The sequence below is a fragment of the Anolis carolinensis genome, chromosome 2, assembly GCF_035594765.1.
Source record: "Anolis carolinensis isolate JA03-04 chromosome 2, rAnoCar3.1.pri, whole genome shotgun sequence".
NCBI classification, from domain to species: Eukaryota; Metazoa; Chordata; class Lepidosauria; order Squamata; family Dactyloidae; genus Anolis; species Anolis carolinensis.
In genome coordinates this window covers 31,856,205-31,872,558 of record NC_085842.1, presented here as the reverse complement: position 1 = coordinate 31,872,558, position 16,354 = coordinate 31,856,205, and the positions used below count along the sequence as shown (strand labels likewise).

The following is a 16,354-nucleotide window of genomic DNA, read 5'->3' as shown; positions in this document are numbered from 1 at the left end:
TGTAGATGACGGGAGAGAGAACGCAAGAGAGATCCTTTGAGAGGCCAAAACGTCTGGTTTATTATATTCAGCTGAGTCTATGGAAGTGGAATCTCTTCCAAAAAGCAAACCAGAGCTCCGATCAAGGCGTTGACTTGCGTTTTAGACATTTTCAGACAAAGAACATGCTTCTACATACATCTTGTCATTAGTACGTCACTGTCGGCAGTCACTTCACATGCTTACATACATGGACATAAATATGCACAATCAGCATTTTCCTATCTAAGCACTCTTAAAAGTGTGTAGCAAGTCACAGACACCACGGCTCAGCTATAGTAAATTAATCATGGCCCCTTGTCAAGAGGGAGGGGGAGAAGTCAGCTCTCCTTCCATTAAGCTGTGCTAGGAACCAATTCACACTGGAATGTATAGATAACAGGCCCCCCTTCTCCCCCCTGTCCTGTCAGCTTGTGCATCCCTAAAATCTAACACAAAGAGAGTCTGATTTTTCTGTATTTCACTGCTTCTAATGTGCATAAATGTAAAAAAAAACCATATTTTTCAGTTCCTCATCACTATAAATATCTGGGCATATTACAGCTGGACAACATCAAGCATGAACATGTGAAAACTGTGGTCAACAAAGAATACACACAAAGGGTCAGAAAAATTCTCAAAAGCAAGCTCAATGGAGGCAACACCATCAAAGCCACAAACACCTGGGCCATACCTGTCATAAGATATACTGCTGGCATTATAAATTGGACACAGGTGGAACTGGACAATTTGGACAGAAAAACAAGAAAACTCATGACCATTCATCATTCACTGCAGCCTCGCAGTGATGTTGACCGGCTCTATCTGCCTAGAAGATCTGGTGGCAGAGGACTCTTACAAGTAAAACAAGCAGTCAAAGAAGAAGAACATGCCCTGGCAGAAAATGTAAAGCAAAGTGAAGAACCTGCTTTGATTGAAGTAAAAAATCAGAAACTCCTCAAAGCACAGCAGACAAAAAACCAGTACAAGAAAACCGCACTACAAACTAGAGCTGACAGCTGGCACAACAAAACATTGCATGGAAAGTTCCTTGACAAAATTGAAGGAAAAGCTGATAAGGAGAAGACCTGGCTATGGCTCACGAATGGGACACTGAAGAAGGAGACAGAAGGCCTGATCCTTGCAGCCCAGGAGCAAGCCATCAGAACAAATGCAATTGAGGCCAAGATCAAAAAAATCAGCTGATGACCCAAATGCATCACACAGTCCTAAACACTTGGGAAGTGTTCGACTTGTGATTTTATGATACGAAATCCAGCATATCTATCTTGTTTGCTGTGCCATACAATAATAATAATAATAATAATAATAATAATAATAATAATAATAATAATAATATGTTAGTCTGCATTAGACTTGTCTACATAGGGCTCACCAAACACAGCATTGTTTGTGAAAGGCACTGCAGACTAACTCAGCCAGAGAAATCAGCCATAGCAGAGCACTTGAGGAACCAACCTGGACACAGAGTATTATTTCAGAACACAGAAATGCTGGACCACTCCGACAACCACCATGTCAGACTACAGAGAGAAGCCACTGAAATCCACAAGCATGTGGACCATTTCAACAGAAAGGAGGAAACCATGAAAATGAACAAAATATTAAAGAACTCTAAAATCAGGACAGAAAAAAAAGAGCAGCACTCATAAAACAGGAATTCCAGACAGGAAACAATCAGGGCCAGCTGACAACTCCCAACAAAGGATTCTCCCAGGTAGGAAGCAGCCAGGCTTTGAAGCTGCAGAGCTATTCAGTGCTAATCAAGCTGGCCGATTGCAACATTTACACTTGCTTCAAGCAGACAAGAGTTCTTTCTCCCACCCTGGACATTCCACAGATATATAAACCCCACTTGCCTAGTTTCCAACAGACCTCACAACCTCTGAGGATGCCTGCCATAGATGTACCCTGTTTCCCTGAAAATAAGACATCCCCAGAAAATAAGACCTAGTAGAGGTTTTGCTGAATTGCTAAATATAAGGCCTCCCTCGAAAGTAAGACCTAGTAAAGTTTTTGTTTAGAAGCATGCAGGATCGGTAAATGTACATACCATAGATTGTTGTACATGGAAATAAAGGTAGTAACAAGAAATAATAATAATATAATAATAATAACTTTATTCTTGTATCCCACCTCCATCTCCCAGAAGGGACTCAGGGCAGCTTACACAGGGATAAGCCCAACAACAACATAAATTTACATACAAACAGTAATTTTAAAACAGTATAGCAATAAAATATAATATAGAAATTCTTGAAAGGATTCACAGTTTGGTTATGCTGTTTTGTGATGACAACTACTGTACAGTAGATAATAAATTTTCATTTTTAAAAATTCAACCATAAATGTGAATTCGTCTTTGTGGAAAAATAAGACATCCCCTGAAAATAAGACCTAGCGCATCTTTGGGAGCAAAAATTAATATAAGACACTGTCTCATTTTCGAGGAAACAGGGTAGGTGAAACATCAGAAGCGAATGCTTCTGGAACATGGCCATACAGCCCGAAAAACTCACAGAAACCCAATGATTCCGGCCATGAAAGCCTTCGACAACTTCACCTTCCAGAATTCCTGACTATTGGCCATGCAAGCTGAGGCTTCTGGCAGGTGAAGTCCAAAAAACCCCTTTGAGACTCGTTGCTACCGTGTTTCCCCGAAAATAAGACAGTGTCTTATATTATTTTTTACTCCCAAAGATGCGCTAGGTCTTATTTTCAGGGGATGTCTTATTTTTCCATGAAGAAGAATTCACTTTTATTGTTGAACAAAAAAAAATGAACATTTATTCTATACTGTACAGTAGTTGTCATCACAAACCAACATAACCAAACCAGACAAACTGTGACTTCTATCAAGAATTCCTTGTTACTACCATTATTTCCATATACAATTGGTATGTACATTTACCAATCGTGCATGCTATGGTGTTTGTTTGGTGGGCTCCGGGCATGCTTCCAAACAAAATCTTTGCTAGGTCTTACTTTCGGGGGAGGCCTTATATTTAGCAATTCAGCAAAACCTCTACTAGGTCTTATTTTTTGGGGATGTCTTATTTTAGGGGAAACAGGGTAGCTTTGAAGGTGGCAATTCCGCATTGCCGATTTAATCCGGTAGGTGGCGCTGCAAGACCAGTTTTGAACGCAAGGCTTGGAAAGCAAAGGACACTGCGGCACTCTTTCTACTTCCGGATACGGGGCTCAGGGTGACACATTTCCGCTTTGCCCTGCACTGGAGGGGCGGGCCTTTCTGGTGAACCTGGTGAAGGTGAGGCAGTATTTGTCAGAGCGGAATTTTGCAGGACCTTTTTTACGGGAAGCTCAAAGGGAAAAGATACACTTTTGCAGGAAGCTCAAGGGAAGAGGAGGCTGGCTCTGCTTGCTGCTCCCTCTGAGTTTTTTGCCTTTGGAGGGAAGGGCCAGGCCTCCGCACAGGCCTCACTCTTCCTGAGAGCTGGGTCTCCTCAAAGAAGTCTATGGATCGGATGGATTGGGAGAGGTTTGCTAGTCTTTTACCCGGAAATGCATGTAATCATTGAAATATGCCCAACATTATGTCTTTTTGCTGAGCTGGGCTACAGTTGTTCTGTGTTGTTGTTGTTATTATCATTTGTTATTATCATCCTTATTTTTATTATTGTCCCAATTTTTAAACCACGGTTGAGCACCCAAAGGCATGTCACAACTTTAAAATTGAAAACATACAGAATTTATTTATTTGCTTCACTTATATCCCACCATTCTCACCCCCCAGGGGCTTACAGCTCTGGCAAGATTCAATGCCAATTATAACAATAAATAATATTCCTTCAATTAAAATAATAATAACTTTATTATAGAAGTTATTACATGGGGACAAGCCCAATCCAACAAAGATTAAAACCAAACATAGATTAAAACATATCTCAGTGAACAAATCAGACAGGTAGATAAAGGTTTTCCCCTGACTCTGGGGGTTGATGCTCATCTCTATTTCTAAGCCTAAGAGTCAGCATTGTCCGTAGATGCCTCCAAGGTCATGTGGCCAGCATGACTGCATGGAGCGCTGTTACCTTCCCGCCAGAGCAGTACCTATTGATCTACTCATGTTTGCATGTTTTCAAACTGCTAGGTTGGCAGGAGCTGGGGCTAACAGCGGGCGCTCATTCCACTCCCGGGATTTGAACTTGGGACCTTTCGGTCCGCAAGTTCAGCAGCTCAGCGCTTTAACACACTTCACCACCAGGGCTAAAAACACTAAACACTTAGAACACTAAAAAGGTTAAAAACATAAAGTGCAAAATTCCATTCATCCATAATCCTTGCTCGGAACCCTTATTCAGTCAGTGTCGAATTCCATGATGGCTTATTCTTCAAACGCTCATATAAAGAGCCAGGTAATGGCCAGCACTTTGTATTTAGCCCAGAAGCAGATCGACAGCTAGTGGAGCTGCTGCAGCATGGGAGTTTTCTCACAATATGGCGCTCCTGTTAATAACCTGGTTGCCGATCTCTGCATTAGTTGCAGCAGATTAGGGACCTGGGCTAAAACTTACAAAATGGATTTCAACAAAGAGAAATGTACAGATATAGGATGGGTGACACCTGGCCTGAAGGCAGCTCCTGTGAAAAGGATCTAGGAGTCTTAATGGACCACAAGCTAAAAGTGAATCAGTGTGATATGGCACCTAAAAAAGGCCATGCATTTGTAGTCTGCATCAATAGGAGTATAGTGTCTGGATCGAGGGAAGTCCTAGTCCCATTCTATTCTGCTTTGGTTAGGCTTCACCTGCAATAGCAGTGTGACAGTTTTGCGCACCAAAATTCAAGAAGGCTATTGACAAGCTGGAACGCATCCAGAGAAGGACAACTAAAATGATGAAAGGTTTGGAAAACAAGCTCTATGAAGAGCAGCTGAAGAAGCTGGGTATGTTTAGCCTGGAGAAGGGAAGATTAAGATGGGACATGGGAGCCATGTTTAAATATTTGAAAGGATGTCACATTTGAGGAGGGAGCAAGCTTGTTTTATGCTCCCTCCTTGGAGGAAAAGATCCTACCTAAAGATTAGGGAGAACTTGATAGTAAGAGCTGTTCAGCAGTGGAATAAGCGTGGAGATGGAGGAGAATCCTTCTCTGGAGGATTTTAAGCAGAGTCTGGATCACCACATGTCAGTGTTTTTTAATTGTGTATTCCTGCTTGGCAGAATGGGTTTGGATTGATGGCCCTTGGGAGTCTCTCCCAACTCTATGATTCTATTATCACCACCACAGACCTTATCACTATTATTATTACCCTACTTTTTTAAACCAAAGTTGGACACCAAAGTAGGTCACAACTTAAAAAAGATATAAATAAAAACATACAAAAACTATATATTAAAATGGGAGCTAGTCATTGTCATTATCAAAACCATAAAGTTCAGTTGTGGTTTTTTAAAAAGCCATTTAAAAAACTGGGTTACAGTTGTCTTCTATCATCATAATAATATTATTCTTATATTAATATTGTTGCGCAACATTTTGCTATAATTGAGTACCAAGCTGTAGCATGTATTGTTGCTGGAATATGTGCAATTACTATTATAATTATATTTATTTAATATATAAATATATCAACATTAAAACAGGATTAAAAATAAACAGTATTAAAAAATTCCCAGTTAAAAATTATTAAAACAAATTCAAGTGTAAATTGGTAGCCTTCCTGGAGGAGAAGATCCAGCAACTTGAGGTCACATATGTCTTCTCTTCAACCTATTAAGTAGCTTGAGGAGTTTTTTGACAGAAGAAGAGGTCAGACTCCAGACACAGGAGACAGACAACTGGAGGAATGTGACATACAGAAGTAGAAGGACCAGGAATCCTGTAAGTTTGGCGCTACAGAATTGAGTTGATGCGCCTTCCTTACCAGTGATGATGAGGAATAGCAACAAAAGCAACAGTCCTCAGAGAAGATGCAGATCATCTTAGAAGATTCAGCACATGTGCCAATCTACAGAGGAGACTTCTGATAGTGATGATAGGAGAATCTGTGCTAAGAGGAGAAAAAGCAGTGGCTTATGGGATGTTTTGAGAGTTATGCTGTCCCTGGAGCCAATATTAATCTTTTCCCTTTGGTTCACATGGGAACCAATGATACTGCAAGGCAGAGCCTTTGGGAGATCACAAGAAATTATGCGGCTCTGGTAAGAAACTCAAGGATTCACTGGTTCCCATTTCATCTTGCCTCACAGTTGAAGGAGATGACCCAGGAAGGGAAACATGAACAACTGGCTTCGCAGATTGTGCCACTGGAAATGATTTGGATAACCCAGCTATTATAGAGACAACTGGGTAAAAAGTACAAGAACTCAACAGAAAAATGTAAACAAGAAGTGTGAGAAATGGCCTACATATCTGTACTAATGCACAGAGCATGGGAATAAATAAGATGAACTCAAACACTTGACACAGAAAAGCAAATATGATATTGACAGCATCTCTGAAACCTATATTTGTTGGAAGTCAAACTGCCAAGAATTTAAGATGCAATACATTTTTGACTTGCCTTGCAGACAAAAGGTGAAAGAGGCAATAAGAGGATCAGCTATTTTTGGTACAGTAACAACACGATTAATAAGGAGGGAGTGGCAGAATGTCTAGATAGGAGTTTGTTATATATAAGAAATGGAAAAGGGGGGAAATCATCTAAGAGGAATCCAAGCAAATTTTCAACACATGTTGGGAGAAAGTCTCTTTACTACCCTGTTTCCCCAAAAATAAGACAGTGTCTTATATTAATTTTTGCTCCCAAAGATGTACTAAGTCATATTTTCAGGGGATGTCTTATTTTTCCATGAAGAAGAATTCACATTAATTGTTGAACAAAGAATGAACATTTATCATATACTCTACAGTAGTTGTCATCACAAACCAGCATAACCAGACAAACTGTGAATCCTTTCAAGTATTTCTTGTTACTACCATTATTTCCATGGACAACTATCTATGGTACGTATATTTACCGATCCTGCATGCTCTGGTGTTCTGTTTGGCAGGCATGCTTCCAAACAAAAACTTTGCTAGGTCTTACTTTTGGGGGAGGCCTTCTATTTAGCAATTCAGCAAAACTTCTACTAGGTCTTATTTTCCGGGGATGTCTTATTTTCGGGAAAACAGGGTAGTAAAGACTACTGTATATACTTATACATTGGAACGTCAATATAAGAGCATCCCAACTTAAGAGCATTTTGAGTTAAGAGCCATTGTTTGGCCCAGATTTCGCTTTGATATAGGTAAAAGTAAAGGTTTTTCTCTGACGTTAAGTCCAGTCGTGACCGACTCTGGGGGTTGGTGCTCATCTCCATTTCTAAGCCGAAGAGCCGGCATTGTCCATAGACACCTCCAAGGTCATGTGGCCGGCATGATTGCATGGAGCGCCGTTACCTTCCCACCGGAGCGGTACCTATTTATCTACTCACATTTGCATGTTTTCGAACTGCTAGGTTGGCAGGAGCTGGGGCTAACAGCGGGCGCTCATTCCGCTCCCGGGATTTGAACCTGGGACCTTTTGGTCTGCAAGTTCAGCAGCTCAGTGCTTTAACACACTGCGCCACCACCAGGCATTTTGAGTTATGAGCCAGCACCAGAGGGAGCAGTAGTGCGAGAGTACAGAGCTGTAGGGCTTCAAGGGAGCAGCCTCTGTGCCTCGCGCTCTTGTCTGCTTTGGGAAATTGCTGTCCGCTTTGCTCTTATCCGTTTTGATGAATTTTGGGTTAGCTAAATTTGTGTGGTTTTTATGCTTGGTATGTTTGGCTTCATGAAGAGAGGGGGCGAGCGCAAGTGAGGAAGGAGGCTTGAATGAATACAGTATGAACAAAATGATGCTTCTGTCTCTTCACTTTATGCTTCTACCATTTTAAATTTAATCTTTCTTTTTTATTGTTTTACTAGCTTGGGGCATTGTTTGTTTTTTAATGTTGGATATTCTCAGTTTGGTGTGGTTCCCAGAATAGTAGGTCAATCCTCCCTGAACCCTGCCAGTATTCAAAGTTGGCCATTTTAGGTCTGTGCACCAAGCGTGGTCCAGATCTGTCGTTGGCTGGTTATTCTCTGGTTGCAATGCTCTCTGGATGAGGGTGAACTACTATGACTCCCAGATTCCCAGGGTAATCTTCCTGAAACATCTGTCAGTATTCACAGTAGGCCATGTTGAGTCTGGATGCCAGGTTTAGTACAGATCCGTCATTGGCTGGGTTCAGTGCCTTTTGGATGCAGATGAACTACAACTCCCAAAATCAAGGCCAATGCCCAGAAATCCCTGCAGTATGTTCTATTAGTCATGGGCTTCTCTGTGCCAACTTTGGGTTTCTCTGGATGCAAGTAAACTCTGACTCCCTTTTCCCCAAACTTGTCCAGTGTGTTCTGTTGGTTATGGGAGCTCTGTGTGTCAAGTTTGGTCCCGGTCCATCATTGGTGGGGTTCGAAGTGCTCATTCATTGTAGATGAACTATACATCCAAGTACCTACAACTCCAAAATGTCCAGGCCAATTCCCCTCAAAACCCACCAATATTCAAATGTGGGCATATCAAGTATGCATGTTAAGTTGGGTCCAGATCCATGTTTGTTTGGGTTCATAGTGCATTCTGGGTGTAGATGAAGTACAACTCCTATGAATCCCTCAGTGGGAGTCACAGTGCTCTGACTTGATGCAGGGTGAACAACTTCCATCATGTGGAGTCAATCCCCCAAACTCCTCCAGTACGCTTAGTTCTGCTGTTTGTTATGCAGACAGATTTGAAAGGGAGAGGCAGTGGGCAGGGCCATGCAAATTCCACACCAATGGAGAACCCTGGGATGCCTGGCTATAGTGGAAGAAAATGAAAAAACTAAGATGAAATTGTCCCCAAATGAAAGGATTCCTTGGGTGGTGGGACATAGTATTTGGGGAGGACATTGATTGGCAGGGTTTGTGGCTACATATTCATGGCGCTCGCTGTAACCTGCAGTGTCCCTGGAGAGAGTGACTTGGTGGCTCCTCAACACTGGGAACTATAGCCTATTTGTGGAAGCAGGAGGCTGTCTATGTAAATAGACACTTCTGCCACATACAGACATACAGATTTTCACTTTTATTACGTGTATAGATGTGAATGTGCAGGTTTTACCTTGTGTCTTTCTTTTTTATATATTATTTGTTATTTATAAAGTACATTTTCTTATTTAAAAACACGTAACAAAAAAAATTAGTGTAGCTTTTGTGCGGCCAAAGCAGAGTAATAGAATTTCAATGGGAAAATTCACTTTGAAATAAGAGTGATTTGAGTTAAGAGCTCATCACGGAACAAAGTAAACTCTTGACTCAAGATATCACTGAACATACATAAGTGAAGGGCAAGTTTGGGCGTCAAAATTATAAATTTTGGTATACCCATGGATCAATCAAAGGTTATTCTGCAGAGAGGGGAAAGCACCAGCACTGCCTCAGAGTCATCTGTCCTTGGCTGCCGCTGTAAGATGAACTAAACTCTCATCCTTTGTCACTATGCTTAGAAAGGAACAGTTCCTCTTTTGATATGAGTTAAGGTACAAACTCATGGATAGGTCTGCCCTTTTTTGGGGTGGTGGTGGTGATTTTTCAACTAAAACTTCTAAACTTATACATGAATGTACTATATATAGTAAGTCCCAGGGGACTCAGGTTAATTCTGATACAACACATATACAACTGCAGTGTATTTTACAGCAAGTATGGAAGCAAAGAGATTGCGCTAATGTAACCGTTCCTAATCTTGTGCTTTCCAGATTGTGGGGTTACCATCCCTATCAGCTCCAGCCACCATGGCTAATGGTGAGGAATGGTAGAAATTATAATCCAGACCATCTAAAAGGCACCAGGGTGTGAAAAGTCAGGCTCTAATGGCTTTCTCCCCAGTCCGACTTTCGCAATCCGTGCAGAGAATGATTTGTGTCTAAACCTATCCTTTCTTTGTTTTCTGCAGGCAAATGGAGAGGAAAACATGGACCTCTTTCTCTCATTACTACTTACCCTTCCACATTCAGAGAATAAAAAAAGAGATTTAATTGCCTAGAAAAAAATCATGAGACTAATAAAAGCAAAGAAATGCAAATTAGGGAATGTCAGTAACCACACAAATGCTGTCTAATTACCTTTCAGGTCATTACATTATATTCTAAAACATTTGACTAAAGAAACAACTTTTGTGTTGAACTTTATTTTTATTCTACACCAATAAACCTGCAGGGGAGTGAATATTAACTAGTTTTTATTGCTTGGAGCAAGTTGATGATTGGTGAGAAAGCTCAAAAGAGACACAACATGGGAGAAAATTTCTTTCAGTGTTCCAACCCTGTTGAAGGTGTTTTGGGAAGCCCAGATGTCTTTCAGTACCAGCAAAGCAGTCTAACAGCTGGGCTATATAAATGCCTGGAGTGTGGGAAATGTTTCACTCACAGCAAGAACTTCAGTACTCACCAGAGGATCCACACTGGAGAAAAACCTTACAAGTGCCCCGATTGTGGGAAAAGATATGGTGCCAGCTCGACTCTTAGTAGGCACCGAAAAATCCACATGGAAGAGAAACCCTATAAATGCCCAGACTGTGAAAAGAGTTTTAGTTATAAAGCAGACCTCATTAAACACCATCGAGTTCACACTGGGGAGAAACCCTATGTGTGCCATGATTGCGGGAAGAACTTTAGTCAGAGCTCGAATTTTGTTACTCATCAGAGAAGCCACACCGGAGAGAAACCTTATGAATGCCCTGACTGCGGGAAAAGTTTTACGGTGAGTTCAAGCCTTATTGAACATCAGCGAGTTCATACTGCTGAGAAGCCCTTCTTGTGTACAAAATGTGGGAAAAGTTTCAATCGGAGTTCACACCTAAGTGTGCACCAGCGAATCCACACTGGAGAGAGACCATTTCAGTGTTCGGATTGTGGGAAAGGTTTTACCATACTCTCCACCCTTAGTAAACACCAAAGGATCCACACTGGAGAAAAACCTTATAAATGCCCTAAATGTGAGCGAAGCTTTAGGGTGAGCTCAATTCTTACCCAGCATATCAGAACCCACACAGGAGAGAAGCCGTACATTTGCCTTGAGTGTGGGAGATGCTTCAGTCAAAAGTCACCTCTCATTTCTCACCAGAGACTTCATACTCGTCAAAAAAATGTATAGAGTGATTGGTCTGAAACTAGTGTGATTTAGAAATTGATGAGTCATAATTTGTCATTGTTTAGTAGTATATAGGAATAATAATCTTTAATAAGTTTTATTTATACCCCGCCCCGTCTCCCCGAAGGGATTTGGGGCAGCTAAGAAAGTGGTCTGGGATATAAAATCAGTGGAGCCCTGCTGTGCTTATTTCCTTCCTTTACAAAATTATTTATTTGGGTTTGTAAAAGAAATTAATGCAGAATTTTTCTAAATGTTAGAGTCGATTTGAACTTTGCTATATATCAACCATGAGCCACCCATGAATGAAACACCCCTTGAAAAGGGGGAGCATAGAGTTTCAAATTATTGCCATTAGATGCCTCTCCAAGTGCACAAACAGCCTCTCGCCTCAGTCATTCACAAGTTGGCAATCCTGCAATGTAAGGCCTAATGGGAAATTCTAAATATATATATATATCTGGCTCAAGATGGTTAATAAAATGTCACAATTTATTAAACATTTGTAACATTTTGTGTAATTGTCACATGTTGCCATTGTGAAATATACTCCTTTGAAATTAGGCCCATCATTTTGAAACACTACTTAAAATGACTTCCTTTGGTAGCATTTCAAAACATTTAAAAGACACTGATTTTGCAGAATCCCTTATATGGAGAGATTATAAATCGCAATTCGTTTGTGCCATAAATGTTAGTATAGGATTGTCATGAGGACAACTGGTACCAGGATGCTTAAAGTCCTTTGTACATAGAAAAGAACTGTGGAATCAATAAAATTACTCCAAAAGACTAATTTCATCTGATAAGCAATGATTACTTAAGGATAATATGAGGCTAAGAACTTTTTAACTCTTAATTTCTTAAGGCCCACTTCCTTGTTCTCTTCTTTGCCAACAAGGGGGTCCATTAAACTCTCTTCAAGATAGGACACCAGATTTATACCTACATTTGGAACCTAAATGTGAAGCATGGGCTTAGTTGGCAGAACTGGGATTGGCATCTTCCCTCTTCTCACTTCTTACTCATGCCTTAATAGGGCATTGCTCTTATGATAATCCCACCCACATCCGAACATAAGGTTGGATTCCAGGTCATCTTTTCTAGAAAGGAGACAAGAGAACGATGATACATGTTGAACTAAGAAGAATTTTATACCATTTTATTTTATAAAAATCTAAACAAAATACAATGGAATTAGTTAATAAAATTACAACCATAACAGACATTTCACTCAAATGATCAGGGCTGAGTGGTTGGTAAGCACAGAGAGAAAAAATGAACTACTTCAAAATATTGTTTAAATTGTCTGCAATACCAAAGTCTGACAATTCCTTTACCAGGCTGCAATTACTGAATTACTGAATCACAGATTTGGAAGATATCACAAGGGCCATCCAGTTCAATCCCATTCTGCTATGCAGTAACACAATCAAAGCACTCCCAACAAATGGCCATCCAGCCTCTGTTTAAAACCCACCAGAGAAGGAGACTCCACCAGACTCCCAGGCAGTATATTCCACTTCCAAACACTTGGAAGTGGAGGAACAGTGATCTGTTCTGTCACCAGAGATGCAGCAGACTGACCTTTCTATTTCTCTGCATCCGGCAGTCTCCGGCACAACAATAAGAAACAAGATCCCTCTTGCAATTTCTTCTTCCCCAGGGAATTCTAGCAGAATTTGGGGGGAATATCTTCAACTGTTGGACAACAAACGTTTATTGCTCTCAATAGCTACTGCCTAATAAAGCAGGACTGGAAGACTTTTATGATTATGGCAGTTATGTCATGATCATGCATACTTCAGCTGTTGTGACTATGAATCAGTTACAGATGTGTGACTCTAGGACATTACACATCAGTAGCTTTGATAGTGAATTCCAGGCAATGTTCTAACATTTAATTTAATAAATACAGTAACAGTTTGGCCAGAAACATATAGAGCTGCCTTATGGGCTGCCACATTGGTTGTCAGATTTCCCGCTGTGCTTGGCTTATGTCTTCATAATGTCTGGAATAAGAGAAGAAAATTGTGTTATTTATTCATGCAATCTAATATGCTGAGATGAAGGTTCGGCCAACTTCCGCCATCAGCTGCATCTATCTCATAGGCTTCTCTCTTTCCTCAGAGAATGTTGCATGCCACTGATGTGATGAGCCAGATTCTTGTTGTATTCCTTCAAGTCATTTCTGATTTATGAGAACCTTGAAGTTAATCTATCATAGAGTTTTCTTGGCATGATTTGTTTAGAAGGAGCTTGCCTTTCTCTTCTGAAGCTGAGAGAGAGAGATTTTCACATGATCAAGCGATGAATTCCCATGGCTGGGTGAAGGCAGTAGTCTGAAAAAGATCTTGGAGTCCTCGTGGACAATATGTTCAACATGAGCCAACAATGTGATGCGGTGGCAAAAAAAGTCTATGGGATTTTGGCCAACATAAATAGAAGTATAGTGCCTAGATCCAGGGAAATCATGCTACCCCTTGGTCAGACCACACCTGGAATCACATTGTGTCCAATTCTGGGCACTGCTATTGAAGTGAGATGTTGACAAGCTGGAATAATGTGTGAAATGATCAAAGGTCTCGAGAACAAGCACTTTGAGAAACAGCTTAAAGAGCTGGGCATGTTTAGCCTGCAGAAGAGAAGACTGAGAGGAGACATGATGGCCATGTACAAATATGTGAGGGGAAGTCATAGGGAGGAGGGAGCAAGCTTGTTTTCTGCTGCCCTGGAGACTAGGACATGGAACAATGGCTTTAAACTACAAGAAAGGAGATTCCACCTGAACATTAGAAAGAACTTCCTAACTGTGAGAGTTTTTGGCAGTTGAACTCTCTGTTCCGGAGTGTGGTGAAGGCTCCTTCTTTGGAGGCTTTTAAGCAGAGGCTGGATGGCCATCTGTCAGGGGTGCTTTGAATGTGATTTTCCTGCTTGGCAGGAGATTGGACTGGATGGCCCATGAGGTCTCTTCCAACTCTATGATTCTATTATTGTAAGGTCTCCAGTCATACTCGCTCAAATCACTACACCATGCTGGCTGTCAAGACTGTGGCTGACATCCAGGGATCCTTCCACCTTCGGCTAACTTCTGTTCAGACCGAATGAATTGATTATTGAAGAATCAATACATACTGCAATGGATTCAAGAAAATATTCTACAGAATGCTCCATAGATTGATTTATTCCCTGGAAAGTACACTCAAGAATATCCCTTGGCTACAGAATACCAGCAAAAAGGCTCTGCTAGCTGAAGCTACTATCTGTAGGGCTGAATGATTCTCGCAATAGTAACAGCAGTTGGAGGAATGCAAATGTACTAAACCCTGGCCAAGCATGACATTTTGTGGCAAAACATTGTTGCCATTTACTCTACAGTAGAAAATGCAGCCCTTGACTTTCTCATTAGGATGGGTGGAGTCTAAACTTGTTTGATCTGTGACCCACTGAGAATCATCATCCTGTGGGATGAGTACTTAGACATGGAAATGGGTATGTGTCTGTTAGGGAAGTGGTGAAACTTCTAATTTAATCCTTGATACAAATATGAGTAGGGAAAGAATGTCATCACTGAAAATCCTTTGAAGATGCCAGTGAAACGCATGGGGAAAATGTTGCTAGAACACGGCCATACAGCCCGGAAACCACACAAGACCCCAATCCTAGTCTTGTTTCATTCTGATTACCCTGGACAAAATTTGTTGCTGGAATTAACATGTTTCAGAAACACTAGCTGTGCCCGGCCACGCGTTGCTGTGGCTAGGACTCAATTTTTCTTTTCTTTTTGTTGTATGAACGTAGAGGCGTGGATGAGAGGTTGTGCTGTCAATTTTCAAGGTTGTGGGGCATTTAGTTTAGTTGTTTTGTCCGGTGCCGTGATTCCATTACCCTTTTATATATATAGATAAATAAAGCAGCAAAATTTAAAAAATACTACATACCGCTGCTTCCTGTTGAACCCTGTGAACAACTCCATTTTGTATTGATTGTAGCAGCAACTCATTTCCCACCAATGTCCTCCAATGCAGTACAGTCTACTATTAAAGCCTCAGGTTATAAGGCTGCAGCCTTCATTGCCTAAGACTGAAGGTACTTCACCAAACTACAGCTTCCTAGATTTCATAGCATTGAGCCCTGGCAGCTAAAGTGGTGTCAAAGTGCGTTAATTCCACAGTGTAGATGTTCTGTGAAAAAGGGAGCATTCTGCAACACAGCTCCTGATGTTACCTTTTGTGCTTTTGAAGTCTGCACCAACATCTGAAATCTTCTAAACTTGATTGTTAGGGAACACTTTTCCCCACAAAAAGTTGCTCATGTCTTTTATTCTTCCAAAATCCCAACAGTATCTTCTTTCTGTGTCTCCACAAAGGCCCAAAATGGCAACCTTTATTTTTGAGGAGCGCTGTCTCTTTAAATAGGTGTTGGCAGCCAATTATAGACGACGCTGGGAGTGATGTCATAGGAGCGCGAAAGGGAGGAAGCACCGGGAAAGGCTGGAGTGTGATTCGACGATTGCGCACGCGCGTCTTCCGTGAAGCTAAATCCGGGGCTGAGGCAGCTTCAATTGGCCCTTAGAGAACATGTGAGAAGATTTGAGATGAGACTTCCGGATTGCGTTCAACCGCTTTGCCTTGGGAGCTTGCCCTGTTTTCCCAAGTCTAAAGGAGTGCCTCTGTTTTGTCCCATTAATTCCCATTACTTTCCTCCAAAATGTCATGTGGATCATTGTGAATCTTTGCAGGAATAAGAACCTATCGCAAATACTATTTTGAAGCAGGGGTGAGAAATTTGCAATTGCATGTTGATGGATGCAATTATTCCTAATCTACCTAATGGAACAACATATATAATACTAATAATGTACTGATAATGTGTTATATATATTGTGATATAATAATATAGTACAATAATATATGATAATTTGATAATCATATATGTTACATATAATATTACTAGTAATATTGCAGTATAATTTGTTATTTTTTATATATAGATGTGGATTTGTTTTTGGGATTTAGGGGGTTGGTTATTTTTGTCTTTGTTCAGCTTCTCATGGCATTGAATGTTTGAAGATATCTCTTGTAAACCACCCTGAGCCCCCTTCGGAAAGATGAGACAGAATATAAATAAATAATAATAATTATTATTATTATTATTA

At 40.7% G+C, this 16,354-nt stretch overlaps 1 protein-coding gene across 3 annotated transcripts; it reads left to right on the top strand.

Moving 5' to 3' along the window:
• The first annotated feature begins 3,176 nt into the window (after nt 1–3,176).
• Nucleotides 3,177–16,354, top strand: LOC103277998 (zinc finger protein 239). 3 transcript variants are annotated; one of them, XM_008105504.3, is made up of 2 exons: nt 3,177–3,307; nt 10,001–16,354. In XM_008105504.3, the coding sequence occupies exon 2, from the start codon at nt 10,306–10,308 to the stop codon at nt 11,197–11,199; it is 894 nt and encodes a 297-aa protein (XP_008103711.1). In that variant the 5' UTR covers nt 3,177–3,307; nt 10,001–10,305; the 3' UTR covers nt 11,200–16,354. The 3 variants fall into 3 exon arrangements, with proteins under 3 accessions (XP_008103711.1, XP_062829801.1, XP_062829800.1); XM_062973731.1 differs by lacking the exon at nt 3,177–3,307 and adding an exon at nt 3,314–3,538; XM_062973730.1 differs by lacking the exon at nt 3,177–3,307 and adding an exon at nt 3,314–7,008.

What these genes read in the sequence shown, in the direction of transcription:
- LOC103277998 (XM_008105504.3), top strand. Translation starts at nt 10,306, where the DNA reads ATGATTGGTGAGAAAGCTCAAAAGAGACACAACATGGGAGAAAATTTC.